General features: G+C 39.4%; 1 protein-coding gene across 4 annotated transcripts in view; it reads right to left on the bottom strand.

Moving 5' to 3' along the window:
- The window catches only part of LARS2 (leucyl-tRNA synthetase 2, mitochondrial), a 110,533-nt gene that overhangs the window by 77,176 nt on the left and 14,986 nt on the right, over positions 1-18,371 (bottom strand). For all 4 annotated transcript variants that reach the window (XM_078851730.1, XM_073333148.2, XM_073333149.2 and 1 more), the window contains 2 exons: positions 12,164-12,255; positions 8,186-8,246 (listed from right to left, as the gene is read on the bottom strand). In XM_078851730.1, the coding sequence (XP_078707856.1) occupies positions 8,186-8,246; positions 12,164-12,255 (153 nt within the window). The remainder of the gene's footprint in view (positions 1-8,185; positions 8,247-12,163; positions 12,256-18,371) is intronic.

The following is an 18,371-nucleotide window of genomic DNA, read 5'->3' as shown; positions in this document are numbered from 1 at the left end:
TGACCATGATGGAGAAGAAAATTAGCAGGTACTGTATATACTGTTAAACTTTTAACTGTTCTTCAGGCAGTAAACAAGGTCATTTTAAAATGACCAAACTACAGAAAAATATCAGTCAAAGAATTACTGTCTTTTAAAATTTACTATGAGGAGGAAAGAAATATTATTTTTACATGAAAATTATATGAAAATTCAGCATGAACAGGTTGAAATGGTTCACGAATAAGTTTGCATGGAGAGTGTATTCTAGGATAAAGAGAGTTACAATTTGATAATTTATCTAGTTGTGAATTGGTGGCTTGATGAGAATGTGCATTCATTTGATGGAACCCAAGATGGAAACAGAGGGAGTTCTGTCATAAAGTCTGTATCTTTTGCTGTTGGTGATGTGTTTCTCTGTGAAAATTTTATTGACTGGTTTTTTAAAAAGAAAATTTTTAAAAAGTCAGTTTATACAGTGGCAGGAAGTTGTCTGTACAGTGAGAGGTAGTTGTCTAGTATAATGGTATTTTGGAAGAATCCTATTGCCAGGAGTCCCAAAACTTTGGTTACTTTGACAACAACAAGTAAAGCAAGACTACAATGCTTTTGACTCTTTAAATCTCTTTAAAGTCTTGTAGAGAGTGTTTTTCAAACATGCAGCTTTTGAACTCTTGGTACTCTGACAGATTGAGAAATGTTATGCTCCGCATAGGTTTCCAGGGTATTCTCTCTCATCGTTGCCAAGCTTTGAAGACGGTGCCCTTACCAGCAGCAGGACAGAAGTAACCCCCCTGCAACAGTCTTGAGATCCTCCCACACTGACCGCCTTTTGGGTTTGGACCTACATGGTTACAACAGGGTGAAATTTCAGATGTAAACATCTGAAAACATGAAATTGACTAATTTAAAAAAACCCTGGCCATGAAATTGACCAATATGGACCCTGAATTTGGTAGGTCCCTACCTATGAAAATGCAACTAACAACTATTGTTTCATGCCCATTAAATTCATTAGAGCAATGCTAGAATGAAGAACACAGGTTCACCAGAATTATTATGAAAAGGATATTATCCTAAAAACGCATTTGAGGCACTCTATATCTAAAATTCTAATATCCAAATATCTTCTAAAATTTTGAGCTTTAAAGTACCATCAACTTTATATAATGACCTATATTTCCAAAATGACTAGTGATTTTGGGTGCCCTGCTTGCACCATCTTAAAGGAGCTCAATTTTCAGAGGGCAGGTGCTCAACATCTTTGAAAATCAGGGCTCTACATGTCTGAAATTGGACACCTAATAATTGAGGCATTTAAAAATCACTAGAAACTTTTGAAAAGTTTAGACCATTACTAGTATTCCACTAATTCCATTAATTATTTTGTTTAAAATACAGGTAATATACTAAGAGATCTGAGTTATTGGCTCTCTGAAATAATGTTGCTAAATTTTGATGTTATAATGCTTACCATGAGATCCTTCTGTATTCTATCTGTACAATTTTGCTGACTACAACATGCAAACCAAAACATTAAAAGGTATCTTTCAGGTTGTGACAGAAACTAATAAAAACAAGAATACAAGAGGTTGACCTCTGGCGGCTAGTCACATAGGAAAGCTCCGTATCTACTTCATAGCTCAGTTCAATAATAAAACCACATCTGGGTTCCACTAGTCTTTGACAGGAGTCTGTAGCAAAGCCAAAGATAATTTTATATTTAGTCAGCTTCTTAAGCACAGCCATGCATATTAAGTATTAAAATTCCATTTTTATTAACTTCTTTTTTACCATGCTCTTCTAGTGTATATTTGTTATGTGTCATGCTCTATTGAAATTTAAGCAAAATCAATAAATTTCCACTAAAAAAATGGAAACTCCTGTTTTGTCAAAGAGCCATGGATAGCTTGATCAACCCATGATAAAGACACTTTCCCCATCATTTTCAGGAGATGAATCTCTGGCAATGTCAGCTGATTTTTCCATTAAATAAGTAAGTATCTTCATTTCTAAGCAGCTGTTCAGGCCATTAACATCCTAGTTAAATATTTGCAAAGGACGAGCCATCTGAAATTAAGTAAAAACAAAATACTGAACTCACCAGCTTGCTTTCTTCTATGTAACAACTTCTCTATGAATTTCAATTAACTCTTTTTAGCCTGTTTCAGAAAATGTCCCTAAAACATTTTAAATCACCCCATCAATGCAAAGTTTAAAATAGACTCTATGCCAGTGTCACTGACCCTGCCACAAATATTTAGAGACCTCTGAAGCATCAGCAATTTCCAAAGGGGCACATATTTAAATAAGCTGTCCTAGGAAGGTGAGCGCAAAGCTCACGAACTGACCACACCAGGAAAATTCGATGGGACTCACTTCACTCAGTCTGACAACCCTATCTCACAACAATCATATACCCTTCCCATTTCAGTTTCCAACATCCCAGAAATAGCCAGTTTTATCTATTAGCCAATGTCTTAAAGTTATGTAAAAGATCTAAATAGTAGATGAACAGTCTTTCAGGAGAGGTAAGAACATCTGCAATAACTCTTTAGGATACACTACAGTAGGCCCACAAAGGTTTAATGATTTGAAAAGTTTCCTCATTACATATATAGAAAATCTCTCTCGGACATGAGAAAGCTTACAAATGCATGGAAACATTTAGATATGAATCATACAGATATAGAGCAGGTTGCACAGAGGAGCCAAGAGACCAGTGAAGAAGCTTGGCAACATGTGACCTCCAGAAGAGGTAAGCGGAATGTCCGGGTTCCAGTAACACAGACACAGGTAACTAACCGCTTTCATGTTCTCTCCACAGGTATCGTTGCGGAGAGTGGACCAGATGATATGTCTGGGGCGAGAAAGCAGAAGGAGACTCCGCTGGTTGGAAGGCATGAGATGCGCTGTCCTGAGGTTGGGGGTTCCACGACCACCACCCCCAAGAGGAGAAGGCGGGTGGTGGTGGTCGGGGACTCTCTCCTCCGGGGGACTGAGTCATCTATCTGCCGCCCTGACCGGGAAAACCGAGAAGTCTGCTGCTTGCCAGGGGCTAAGATTCGTGATGTGACAGAGAGACTGCCAAGACTCATCAAGCCCTCGGATCGCTACCCCTTCCTGCTTCTCCACGTGGGCACCAATGATACTGCCAAGAATGACCTTGAGCGGATCACTGCGGACTATGTGGCTCTAGGAAGAAGAATAAAGGAGTTGGAGGCGCAAGTGGTGTTCTCGTCCATCCTCCCCGTGGAAGGAAAAGGCCTAGGTAGGGAGCGTCGAATCGTGGAAGTCAACGAATGGCTACGCAGATGGTGTCGGAGAGAAGGCTTTGGTTTCTTTGACCATGGGATGGTGTTCCATGAAGGAGGAGTGCTGGGTAGAGACGGGCTCCATCTTACGAAGAGAGGGAAGAGCATCTTTGCCAGCAGGCTGGCTAACCTAGTGAGGAGGGCTTTAAACTAGGTTCACCGGGGGAAGGAGACCAAAGCCCTGAGGTAAGTGGGAAAGCGGGATACCGGGAGGAAGCACAGGCAGCAATGTCTGTGAGGGGAGGGCTCCTGCCTCATACTGGCAATGAGGGGCGATCAACAGGTTATCTCAAGTGCTTATATACAAATGCACAAAGCCTTGGAAACAAGCAGGGAGAACTGGAGGTCCTGGTGATGTCAAGGAACTATGACGTGATCGGAATAACAGAGACTTGGTGGGATAACTCATATGACTGGAGTACTGTCATGGATGGTTATAAACTGTTCAGGAAGGACAGGCAGGGCAGAAAAGGTGGGGGAGTAGCACTGTATGTAAGGGAGCAGTATGACTGCTCAGAGCTCCGGTACGAAACTGCAGAAAAACCTGAGTGTCTCTGGATTAAGTTTAGAAGTGTGTGCAACAAGAGTGATGTAGTGGTGGGAGTCTGCTATAGACCACCGGACCAGGGGGATGAGGTGGATGAGGCTTTCTTCCGGCAGCTCACGGAAGCTACTAGATCGCATGCCCTGATTCTCATGGGTGACTTTAATTTTCCTGATATCTGCTGGGAGAGCAATACAGCGGTGCATAGACAATCCAGGAAGTTTTTGGAAAGCGTAGGGGACAATTTCCTGGCGCAAGTGCTAGAGGAGCCAACTAGGGGGGGTGCTTTTCTTGACCTGCTGCTCACAAACCGGGTAGAATTAGTGGGGGAAGCAAAAGTGGATGGGAATCTGGGAGGCAGTGACCATGAGTTGGTTGAGTTCAGGATCCTGACGCAGGGAACAAAGGTAAGCAGCAGGATACGGACCCTGGACTTCAGGAAAGCAGACTTCGACTCCCTCAGGGAACGGATGGCCAGGATCCCCTGGGGGACTAACTTGAAGGGGAAAGGAGTCCAGGAGAGCTGGCTGTATTTCAAGGAATCCCTGTTGAGGTTACAGGGACAAACCATCCCGATGAGTCGAAAGAATAGTAAATATGGCAGGCGACCAACTTGGCTTAATGGTGAAATCCTAGCGGATCTTAAACATAAAAAAGAAGCTTACAAGAAGTGGAAGGTTGGACATATGACCAGGGAAGAGTATAAAAATATTGCTCGGGCATGTAGGAATGTTATCAGGAGGGCCAAATCGCACCTGGAGCTGCAGCTAGCCAGAGATGTCAAGAGTAACAAGAAGGGTTTCTTCAGGTATGTTGGCAACAAGAAGAAAGCCAAGGAATGTGTGGGCCCCTTACTGAATGAGGGAGGCAACCTAGTGACAGAGGATGTGGAAAAAGCTAATGTACTCAATGCTTTTTTTGCCTCTGTTTTCACTAACAAGGTCAGCTCTCAGACTGCTGCGCTGGGCATCACAAAATGCGGAAGAGATGGCCAGCCCTCTGTGGAGATAGAGGCGGTTAGGGACTATTTAGAAAAGCTGGACATGCACAAGTCCATGGGGCCGGACGAGTTGCATCCGAGAGTGCTGAAGGAATTGGCGGCTGTGATTGCAGAGCCACTGGCCATTATCTTTGAAAACTCGTGGCGACCCGGATGACTGGAAAAAGGCTAATGTAGTGCCAATCTTTAAAAAAGGGAAGAAGGAAGATCCTGGGAACTACAGGCCAGTCAGCCTCACCTCAGTTCCTGGAAAAATCATGGAGCAGGTCCTCAAAGAATCAATCCTGAAGCACTTGCATGAGAGGAAAGTGATCAGGAACAGCCAGCATGGATTCACCAAGGGAAGGTCATGCCTGACTAATCTAATCACCTTTTATGATGAGATTACTGGTTCTGTGGATGAAGGGAAAGCAGTGGATGTATTGTTTCTTGACTTTAGCAAAGCTTTTGACACGGTCTCCCACAGTATTCTTGTCAGCAAGTTAAGGAAGTATGGGCTGGATGAATGCACTATAAGGTGGGTAGAAAGCTGGCTAGATTGTCGGGCTCAACGGGTAGTGATCAATGGCTCCATGTCTAGTTGGCAGCCGGTATCAAGTGGAGTGCCCCAAGGGTCGGTCCTGGGGCCGGTTTTATTCAATATCTTCATAAATGATCTGGAGGATGGTGTGGATTGCACTCTCAGCAAATTTGCGGATGATACTAAACTGGGAGGAGTGGTAGATACGCTGGAGGGGAGGGATAGGATACAGAAGGACCTAGACCAATTGGAAGATTGGGCCAAAAGGAATCTGATGAGGTTCAATAAGGATAAGTGCAGGGTCCTGCACTTAGGACGGAAGAACCCAATGCACAGCTACAGACTAGGGACCGAATGGCTAGGCAGCAGTTCTGCGGAAAAGGACCTAGGGGTGACAGTGGACGAGAAGCTGGATATGAGTCAGCAGTGTGCCCTTGTTGCCAAGAAGGCCAATGGCATTTTGGGATGTATAAGTAGGGGCATAGCGAGCAGATCGAGGGACGTGATCGTTCCCCTCTATTCGACATTGGTGAGGCCTCATCTGGAGTACTGTGTCCAGTTTTGGGCCCCACACTTCAAGAAGGATGTGGATAAATTGGAGAGAGTCCAGCGAAGGGCAACAAAAATGATTAGGGGACTGGAACACATGAGTTATGAGGAGAGGCTGAGGGAGCTGGGATTGTTTAGCCTGCAGAAGAGAAGAATGAGGGGGGATTTGATAGCTGCTTTCAACTACCTGAAAGGGGGTTCCAAAGAGGATGGCTCTAGACTGTTCTCAATGGTAGCAGATGACAGAACGAGGAGTAATGGTCTCAAGTTGCAGTGGGGGAGGTTTAGATTGGATATTAGGAAAAACTTTTTCACTAAGAGGGTGGTGAAACACTGGAATGCGTTACCTAGGGAGGTGGTAGAATCTCCTTCCTTAGAGGTTTTTAAGGTCAGGCTTGACAAAGCCCTGGCTGGGATGATTTAACTGGGAATTGGTCCTGCTTTGAGCAGGGGGTTGGACTAGATGACCTTCTGGGGTCCCTTCCAACCCTGATATTCTATGATTCTATGATTCTATGTGTTGGGTGAACTTTCCTCTCCTAGACTGTTCTTCCCAAAGCATCTTCTTGGCTATGCAGGGGAACTGTAATCTCACTAAAACAGCAACAGTGATCTCATTGCCACATGCGGTGGCACGATTCTGAGACTTTAGCCATATAACCAAGCATCCTTACCTCTAAGGCTAATGAAAACAGAAGGCAGGTCTTATACTGGCATGCAGAAAACAAATCCTCTTTCTTTTCAGAGCTATAGTCCTGCCGTAAAAACCCAAGGTTAACACCTCTGCCTTTCTATGCAGAATCATACTGAAGTAATAATCAAAAGTTTACCACTGAGAATACAAAGGTAGTGAATAACTTCAATCTATTGGTAAATGCAATAACCCTGCTATGTACGGTGCTTCAGAAATAAATAAATTTTCATTCTTATCTCCATAATTGCACAGTCTTTTGATTGATTTTCTTTACCTTAAAAGCCTTGGTAACAGCTGCTTCTCAAGCACTTCTGTTTTAAATAGATCTTCCAGCTTCCAATACACTTCCCTCCTACTCGCTCTCCCATGATGATATAGACAACTATGATAATACAGGCTAGTGCTTTACAGTCTCTTAAACAACAGAATAATCCAGCATTTAAAGAGACTATTTTTGAACAGTTTCTTCACTCCCTGCACATGATAAATATGTGCATATTAAGAAAGCACATCTGAAAATATATATCTTATAATGCACAGGAGCCCCGCCTGATTCAATGCACACTTTATGAAGTGTGCATTGGGACATACATTTTATATATTGTGCAAGGCCATACATACATCATATAGTGTACATTTCCAATGCACACACCTAAGACAAGAGAGAAGAGGCAGGGTTAATAAGCAAAAATGTCTTTCTAACTTTTCCTTTCCATCTCTGATCTATCATATCTTTACATACTTTTAAAAATTAAAAACACATTAATTCCTATAAGGAATTTCATACCACAAACTAGTATCTGAAAAATATTTAAATGGAAAGCCATTTATCCAACAAACAGAAAAGGTTCCTAAGAGCACTTAGGTTTATTATTTAGATTAATTTTAACACATTTACTGAAATATGTAGTACAAGTCCTTTAACAATTTTTTACCATACATGGACTTAGAGCCAATTTATGTATTAGCTATTTTATCCTTCTCTTCCATAGTGCCATATCATAGGAGGAACTTCACTTAGCACTCTTTACGTTATAAACCAAAGACATCATTTAAAAAATTTAGATAGCAGTGTCTTTTCAAAAAGTAACTTTTTGTTTACTTTCTGATAACCACAACCACAGAAAAGGGGGAAAAAAACAGAGGGAGTGCAAATATGGCAAATTTCTGCTTACAGGTAATATTTTAGGGCACACAAACATAGGGTTTATAAAAGAACTATTGATACAATGCCTTAACTATGGCATTGTGAAGTTCTACTGTAGATGGGCAAAAAAGCAAAGGGAAAAATTATTCTAATGCAAAACTGAGATGAATGCTAAAAGAAAAGGAGTGTTTCCTTCATCCCCCACATTATGCAGAAAAGAGTGGTGTCAGTGAGTATCTCAAAAGGGAAAAAGCTTGGCAACTAAGTTTTCCAAATTTGTTTCAAGTATAATTATGGTGTGTAACAGTCTGAAGCAGTGACCATCCAGATTCACGTATTACCCAGTTTCTGTTTTACCTAAAATTACACCGATTCCATTTTGAATAGTTTTCATACATAAACAAAACAAGCATACACTTAAAGAGAAAAAAAGCTTACCCGTTCCCAGCTAAAAGACAGACCTAGTGCATCAAGCTGCTCCCTCATGTGTTTAATATTACTGCAAAAGAAGAAAAATATGAAACAATTAAGAGTATTAAAAATATTCCTAACTATTTTTGATTATGTAATACATTTGTTGTCAGATGCCTGTAAAGCTCTTGACCCAGATAGGCACTACAGAACTGCTAAATATCATTATCCTATATATGCAGTCCAACTGAAGTAGTTGTCTAATAGGCAAATCCTTCTTATGTGGCCACTTTAAAGGCTTCCTGTGCATTTTGGTTCAACCTTCAATGACCACCTACATTACACACTGATTTTTGCCATTACCTTGAGTGTAATTGAAGAGAAGAGGACAACTTTTAGTTTTGGAGAAAATGCTTTCCCATTATTATTTAGTATATGTATTGCAGTAGAACCTCCAGCGTCACAGTGCTACAGACTGTACACATACCTAACAATAAGACAGTCCCTACCCCCAATTACTTAATCAAAATATAAGACAAGACCTATCAGGAGAATACAAGAAACAGACAGAGGGAGCACCAGGTAACAATGAGACGACAGTGATAAGTGTAATGTGTTGTGACATCTTCTTAACAACTGCCTTACCACTGCTGAGTGATTTGTAGGCATCATGGCAGTCACATTTTAAGGAGAGATTTGAAGGTAGATAACGTAGTGGCATTGTGGATATTTACAGGCAGCTCCTCCCATTTACTAGGGGTAGCATGCGAGAAACTGCAAAGGAATTCCTTTAAAATTTTAACTAATATTGGCATTATTTGCTCTCAAGTCTTTTCACTGAAGAGAATTACCACAATATCCTCCCTTTGATGGTGGTCAGTACACTCCCCCCAGTGCATACAGGCCTGCACACCAGTATCAGAACACAACTGCTCTCCACCAGTCCTGGCAGAGGGAAGTGAAGGAGGATTCCCAAATATGCGCCTCCTACATGGCATAACAATGTGGAACATAATTGGATGTTCATAAATGTTTATATTTCTATGGAAATTAAAGGTAAGAATTAACATTTTGGAAATTTTTAACTTTTTATTTTGGTTAGGAAATACTCTGGTTTAGTTAAAGAGAAAGGATCGGACAGTGGCTAGGGTACACCTAGGATTGGGAGACAGTCACACCAGGGCATTTGCTAGTATAAAAGTGTCATTAAAAAATTACACCACAACCGACCTATATACAAAAGTATAGACCTGGCCTTAGTTTGTTGTGTTTATTAAAAGAGGAAAAGAGACACACACAGTAAACAACTTAACTGAGGTTCATTTTTAATTATCTACATTTAGTAGTTTTATGACGTAGTACAAATAAAAACAATAGGAAATACAAATGTGGTTTTAGTTTCAGTGTATTACTGTAAGCAGTTTCAGCAATGAATTGTTAATTTGCTTTAAAACAGTTCTGTTATAACAGTCCTAGAGTGTTTAAATATTAATTAAGTTAATAGCACACATGTTTCACTATAAAAGAGATTTATGGGATTGACTACTTTGTCAACAGAAACTATTAGCATATGATGCGAGGGAAGTCAAAAAAGCAATAAATCTATTTTTGAACCAATAAAAAAGAGACTAGATAGTGCAATGTTAAAGTTGCCTATTTAGTCCTGATATCCCAAGGGGAAAGGGGAAATAAACTAGGAAATGCTAAAGATAAGGCTTCCATAACAATACTAGGACTCTCACATTGAGCTAATAAATGCAAATATGTGCAGTTATTTTAAATGTATAGATAGCTTACAGATAGTATACACAATGTGGGCAAATTAATGTTATTACAAAAGGCTTAACTGTATTTTTTTCTGAGATTTATGGACTCAGCTACATAAATACAAAAAGCTTCATTAGCAGTTTACTCTTAAAGGAAAAGAGAAACAAAAAACTGCCCAGGCTAGGTTATTAGGGAAGAGGCACATCTAAAAATAAGAGGGCAGCAAAAATAGAAGAGACCCAGATTCAATTCTCTGATCCACTACAAACTTCCTGAGTGATGTTGGGCAAATTACTTAGCCTCTTTGTGCCTCTGTCCTCCATCTGTAAAATGAGGATAATAATAACTTCCCTACCTCGACAGGGGTGTTGTACATTAAAGATTGTGGGTACTCAGATACTACCATGATGGGGGCCATGTAAGTACCTTAGACAGCCTTGCTTTGAATTCAGGCTACAGTAGGTTTAGCACAGGGGATGGGAAGAAGATGGTGATCACCAATGTACTGCCCAGCTTCCTCAGAGATAACACAATAAGTAATCTACGGTAATAATAGATATGCATTTTCCCAGAGGGGACACACTGAACAGATATAGTAAAGCCAAGCGTATGTGCAATGGTTCTATGAGTTCAGCAGTCTACAATTTCCTCTGAACTACCTTTATGTAGTACATAATTGACTGTCTGCCATGCATTACATATAAGGCCTTCGTTTGTTCCATCTCTGGAGAATAAAAAGAACAAAAGCCAATTCCTAGTGTTTTGCTAGATGGTAATTTGTTTTCTTCTATATTCTCCTCCAGACAATGTAGAAAGAAAATGCAAGCAATAAATATAAGGCAAATAGCATAAATTACCAATGCATAGTATTAGTTATTTCTAACAAAATCAATTTGACTTCCTTGCCTCCTCTAATATTTTAGTGGGTAAGGAATTAAACAATTTCAGTATCTGTCCAAGTGAAAAGGTACGGGGCAGAGGAGGTTTTCAGAGAAGGGAATAGGTCAAAGTAGAAAATGAATACATGGCCAAGTCCACCATACCCTCTAGGTGGTAAACAAATTAATTGCAGATAGGAGATCTGTAGACATATCATCTACAAAAATTAATGTTGATTTAGTCAGAGAAAGTTCTGCTCAGTATTATTAAAACTAACAGTCAATAAGTAATGGGAGAAGGAGAACCCAATTTTGAGAGGTTCTGAACATTCATAACTCCCACTGAACTTAGTAGGAAATATAGATGCTTGTCACTTCACAAGGTCAGGCCCAAACAAAGGGCCAATCATCTTCCAACCCCAATTTGATAGTGAAAATGTCAGCAAATCCAGCCAGAGAACTCATCTTCCCTCAGTTATGTACTCTACACCAACACTTTTCTCCAGTATAAACAGGTTTGGATTTATTCTTCTCTCTCTCTGATTTCAGAGTTTGGGAAATGTCACATTTATAATTAGGGCCCTACCAAATTCACAGCCATGAAAAACGCATCACAGACCGTGAAATATAGTCTCTCCCCATGAAATTTGGTCTTGTGTGTGCTTTTACCCCATATTATACAGATTTCAGGGGGGAGACTAGCGTTTCTCAAATTGGGGGTCCTGACCCAAAAGGGATTGCAGGGGGGTTGTGGTATTGTCACCCTTACTTCTACGCTGCCTTCAGAGCTGGGTGGCTGGAGAGAGGCAGCTACTTACTAAAGACCAAGTTCTGTAGACAGCAGTGCAGAAGGCAAGGGTGGCAATACCATACCATGCCATCCTTGCTTCTGCACTGCTGCTGGCAGTGACTCTGCCTTTAGAGCTGGGCTCCTGGCCAGCTCTCCAGCTGCCCACCTCTGAAGGCAGCACCGCTGCCAGCAGCACTGAAGAAGTAAGGGTAGCAGTACTGCAATCCCCCCTACAGGAACCTTGCAACTCCCCCATATAACTCCTTTTTTGAGTCAGGACCCCCTACAATTAAAAGACCGTGAAATTTCAGAATTAAATAAGTGAAATCATGAAATTTATGATTTTTAAAATCCTATGACCGTGAAATTGACCAAAATGGACGGTGAATTTGGTAGGGTCCTATTTATAATATGCAACTACTATGTCTTCTACAACTTGCGATCTGGAGTAGATCACATCTTGAATTTATAAAATCACAGTGATATACTTTCGCTTTTAAAATTTAACCAACTTACAGTTCATTAGGTACTTATCAAAATCACAGTATAAATAAAGTAAATAAAAAATACCTGTGTGTCCAGTTTGCTGGGTGCAGCCCATGTTCAATTGCAGCATTTTCTGCAGGTAACCCAAATGCATCCCATCCCATCGGATTTATCACCTGTAACAAAAATGAAAAATGTTATCCTTTGTCACTGTCTGGAATGGAGTTAGTAACATCTTCAGGGCTCAAAATAATGAACTGTTTCACACTTCAGCATTTGCTTTCCCTGATTTGAGTCACTCCAAAAAGGGCCACTGGGACTAGTTCAGCTTTAATGGAAATATGAAATATGTTTGCCTGCTGTTGTTTGGTGACATAGGAAGCATGAATGCAGTAGGAGTAGTTAATCTATAGATCACTCACATAGTGCATCACGGTCACTATTTCAATAATGGGTTAACAATGATAATATCAACCCTCTGTAATTTGTCTAATGTTCTAACTATACCAAAACACAAAGCAACTGACATTACGAGTCAAAAGAAGCTGTTGTAATACAAATCTTTATGCTAGAAAAGGGTGAAAAGATGAAGAACAAGTGCGTTTGGACACAAATTCCCATATCTGAGAACCTGTTGCACAGCTCTAGGTCAGATCCAAACTGGAACATGCCTGTTAAACCAAAATAAAAAAATTGGATAAAGTGAGAAACGGGGAAGGGAAAAGTTTCAAATAGCCCCAAATAATACAGGCAAAGCAAAACACAGAGACCCTAAAAAGTTTTCAGTAAATTTTGTGAAAACAATCTTGGGAATTTTGGCTGAAGATTTTTATACACATTATTTTAGAAAGATGACAATTAAATGACAACTGGAAAAAAAACAAAACCCAAGGTTTACTACAGAAACAAAAATATTGATTTAAAGTGGTGCAACCTGTACATAGCTTTCCTACTGATAACTAACTGATTAGTAAGCCAGCAGCACAGTATATTCAAGCAGCATTTTTCTTTTCCTGAATATATGGTAATAGTGTAAAAATGGTTTAACTTAACACCTCAGTAATGTTGCCGTTAAATGTGTCTAGATAGTACAGTGATAGGTGCTTTGTAAAAGAGACAGAGTTTCTTACCATTTTAAATGTTACCAAATTCAGTAATTATGACCTATTACATATAAAAGATTAGCAGCGGCAGATGATAAGAATAGTATTTAAAAGGTTTACAAGACATAAAATTTGACCTCCCTGTAATAATCATTATGTAAAATAATCATTATGTAAAAAGCTCCCTGTGTTATTTTTAGAAGTCTGTAAAAAAAAGGAGGAACAGTTAAACAAACAAGCCAGTAGTGTAAATGCCTAGTGAAGTGACTCAGGAACCTAGCAATGATAATATCAGAAGCTGAATATGAAGACAAATGCTAATACCTTTACCCGGAAAAAATAACTAATTTCTGAGGTGCAAGCACTCCTTTTCTTATTATTTTGAGTTATTTTTACGCTTAATTTGACGTAATCCACCAAACACGTGAACAAAAAATGATCTCCTGACTTCAACTGTGGTTCTTTCCCATTTGAAACATACAAAACAAACAAAAACAAAAAGCACCTCCCTTAGATATTTATATAGTGCCTGCAGTACCACCTCTCTATATAAGCATCAACATTTAACGGATATTGTCTCCCCAACATTCTGCGTTTTAAACACTGATTAAAAACTAATATTGCACTATTTTATTCCTCTGTTGGTGCACCAGCTCCATCAAAGACATTAGAAGCAAAGTGCTCAGTTCTGGAAAGAATATTTGTTCATTAACTGTGACTCAAGCTAGCACAGGGAGTTCCAGAGCATAGATTTACACAAAAAACAATGCACTAACAAAGCAATAGGTAGTGTATTTTTTGTTGTAGCTTTTCCAGTTACCAAGCAGACTTTTAAACTAGGGCTGTCAATTAATCACAGTTAACTCACACGATTAACTCAAAAAAAATTAACTGTGATAAAAAAATTAATCACGATTAATTGCACTTATAACAATAGAATACCAATTGAAATTTATTAAATATTTGTGGATTTTTTTCTACATTTTCAATATTTATTTCAATTACAAAACAGAATACAAAATGCACAGTGCTTACTTTATATTATTATTTTTATTAATAATATATGTACTGTAAAAATGATAAACAAAAGAAATAGTATTTTTCAATTCATCTCATACAAATACTGAAGTGCAATTTCTTTATCGTGAAAGTATAACTTACAAATGCAGATTTTTTTTGGTTACATAACTCCACTCAAAAAACAAAACAGTGTAAAACTTTAGAGCCTACAAGTCCACTCAGTCCTTATTCTTATTCTGCCAATTGCTAAGACAAACAAGTTTGTTTACATTTACGGGAGATACTGCTGCTTATTTCTTATTTTTAATGTCACCTGAAAGTGAGAACAGGCGTTTGCATGGCACTTTTGTAGCTGGTGTTGCAAGGTATTTACATGCCAGATATGCTAAACATTCATATGCCCCTTCATGCTTTGGCCACCATTCCAGAAGACATGCTTCCATGCTGATGATGCTTGTTAAAAAAATAATCCATCAATTAAATTTGTGACTGTACTCCTTTGGGGAGAATAGTATGTCTCCTGCTCTGTTTTACCCACATTCTGCAAATATTTCATTGTTTTTGCAGTCTCGGATGATGACCCAGCACATGTTGCTCATTTTAAGAACACACACACTGCAGATTTCATAAAACGCAAAGAAGGTACCGATGTGAGATTTCTAAAAATAGCTATAGCACTCGACCCAAGGTTTAAGAATCTGAAAATGCTGTCCAAAATCTGAGAGGGACGAGGTGTGGAGCATGCTTTTAGAAATCTGAAAAGAGCAACACTCTGATGCGGAAACTATGGAACCCAAACCACCAAAAAAAGAAAATTAACCTTCTGCTGGTGGCATTGACTCAGATGATGAAAATGAACATGCATCAGTCCGCACTGCTTTGGATCATTATCAATCAGAACCCATCATCAGCATGGAAGCATGTACTCTGAAATGGCGGTTGAAGCATGAAGGGACATATGAATCTTTAGCGCATCTGGCACGTAAATATCTTGCAATGCCATCTACAACAGTGCCATGCGAACGCCTGTTCTCACTTTTAAGTGACACTGTAAACAAGAAGCAGGCGGCGTTATCTCCTGAAAATTGTAACCAACCTTTTTTGTCTGAGTGATTGGCTCACCAAGAAGTAGGACTGAGTGGACTTATAGGCTCTAACGTTTTACATTGTTTTATTTTTGAATGCAGCTTTTTTGTACATAATTCTACATTTGTAAGTTCAACTTTCATGATCAAGAGATTGCACTACAGTACTTGTATGAGGTTAACTGAAACATTTTTTGTTCTGTTTTTCACAGTGCAAATAGTTGTAATCAAAAATAAATATAAAGTGAGCATTGTACACTTTGTATTCTGTGTTGTAATTGAAATTAATATATTTGAAAATGTAGTAAACACCCAAAAACATTTAAAATAAATGGTATTCTATTGTTTAACAGCATGATTAATTTTTTTAAGTTGCTTGACTACCCTATTTTAAACATATCCAGAAACAAAAATACATTCTCCACTTCCCTGAGATTACAATCATTTGATGTTGAGACACATTTTGGGCCGACACCACATAACAACAGCCCTTTAAGCATGCTGGGGCCATTCAAAAAATCAAAATGGCTGATATAAAATAGATTAAATTAAAATTTTGCTTAACTAAAAATTCTGTTAAATGGTTTTTAATGGGGTTTCTTTTTTAAATGGGACACTGAAGGTAAGCATCCTCTCATCAGTTCTTCCTGACTGTTGTTTAAATGTTGAGGGATTTGGAATGGAAAGAGCTGTTACATTTGGTGAAATAGCATTTTATTCTACAATTCTCTCCCACCTCCCATTATAATCTCCATCTTTCTGTACAACTAGAAATGTGCCTACAGTACACTTCTGAATAATTGCTCTGGGTTCAAGGGCCAATCTATATCTGGCTCTGTAAGGATGTGGAAGGGCAGCTGAGCAGGAACAATGACTCTTTCACTCTTTGCTTATGATCCCCAAGTGCAAGGACCAGGAAAATGTAGCTCCTCTGTTGGCTAGACTCCCCAGAGCGGCTGTGTGATGTTCCTGACCAGTGCAGGAAGAGGGAGCATGTGCAACATTCTATTAAAAGGGGGTCACAGCCATTGTTCTTTCATGTGTTTTTCTCAGTGGCCCCAGAAACAGTTTGGCCGAGCTAGCTAGCATGGACCCCCTCCTTATACATCTGCTTAACAGCCACAGCATAACCCTACAATTCCATTACAATAAATATACCTCACCATGACTGCATCGCTGTCTGTCTCATATATCAACAAGACAACGGAGAACACTCAGATATCCACCCCAAACATCGCTAAACTCATCCATTTCATCCTCACCCATAACAACTTTACATTTCACAACAAACACTTTGTCCAAACCATGAGAACAGCCATGAGCAGTAGGATGGCTCCCAAATATGCTAACCTGTTCATGTGCCTCCTTAAGGGAAGAATTTCTGGAAAAATGTGCCAGGAAACCTATGATATACCTGAGATATATTAATGACATTTTCATCCTCCGGACAGACAATTTAAACTCCCTCATAGATTTGACCACTTCAACATTCACCACCCATTCATCGAACTTTCTCTAGAGTACCCACACACCAGCTTCCTGGACAGCATGATCAGCTTCCAACAATGGAACCCTACATACAACTAAATACAAGAAACTTACAGATCCCCACATTCATCTCCACAGATCAAATAACCATCCTAGACATACCAAGAAACCTGTTATCTAAAGCCCAGCACTCAGATCCCACAGAATATGCTCCAAGGAGAAAGTCCAGTATATATAATTCAGCACACTTAAAACTGCCTTCACTGAACAAGGACATTCCAACAGAAAAGTAGATTGCATCATGCAATGAGCCACCTGGAAGAATAGGCTTTAACACAGAAAACAAAACAAAACCACTGACCACACACACCTAGTCCTCACCTACCACCCCACACCGGAACCCATACAGGGTATCACTGAACAATTACAAGCCGTACTTGATGGGAATCACATCCTGAAAGAAATCTTTCCTGAACCCCATTTTTTGGCCTTTAAACAAACTCTCATCATCAGAAGTAAGCTCCCAACAGAAGACCAACTCAAAGCAGCAGCAGACCTTGCAACAACAACAGATGCAAAACCACCAGATATATCTCTACTGCTACAGTGATCAATACCCCTCACAACAACACACCTTTCAAGATCCATGGGTCCTATACATACCTAACACATGTGATAAGCCTCATCAAATGCCTCAATGACAACTATGTGCGTGAAACTAGACAACCATTACATTCTCGAATGAACTCACACAAACATGATAAAAGACAAAAACATGCTATTACCCATGGGCGAACTCTTTTCACAAAGCAGGTTTCAGAGTAGCAGCCGTGTTAGTCTGTATTCGCAAAAAGAAAAGGAGTACTTGTGGCACCTTAGAGACTAACAAATTTATTTGAGCATAAGCTTTCGTGAGCTACAGCTCACTTCATCGGATACATTCAGTGGAAATTCATAAAGCAATCACTCTATATCTGACCTATCAGTCCTCATCCTCAAAGGAAATCTGCACAACACCCTCAAAAGATGAGACACGGAACTTGAATTCACAACTCAGCTAGACTCTAAAAATCATGGACTCAGATATACTGGTGTTATGACTCATTACAACAATCTGTAACCCACTAACCCTTCCTTGTCCTGTGCTTGTCCTAATTGCCCACGTCATCTTAAATGGTCTCTTTCAACATGTATTTACTCCTAATACTTAACCATCTGCTCCACCTGGTATTTAGCTATGACATTCCAATTACCTTTTTCGGACTGAAGAACTCTGTGTAGTTTGAAAGCTTGTCTTTTTCACCAACAGAAGTTGGTCCAATGATAGATATTACCTCGCTCACCTTGTCTCTCTCATTACAATAACAAACATGCAATCACTGTACTCTGTGTCTTCCTACATAAGTCTATCAACTTTGGGGGGAATTTAATATTTACCTTTCTGAAGATGGTACAGTACTGATATCTCCTCACATAGATTTTTTTAGTCAACATCTGGAATGTCTATTAATTAGGAAATCAATTTAAGAATTTCACCAACAAAAGATATTTTACTCTAACAGCTATCTAAGGTGATCCTAAAATTAAAGGACTGAA

This window comes from Lepidochelys kempii, chromosome 2 (genome assembly GCF_965140285.1).
Source record: "Lepidochelys kempii isolate rLepKem1 chromosome 2, rLepKem1.hap1, whole genome shotgun sequence".
NCBI lineage: Eukaryota > Metazoa > Chordata > Testudines > Cheloniidae > Lepidochelys > Lepidochelys kempii.
This window is presented reverse-complemented; position numbering and strand designations above follow the sequence as displayed.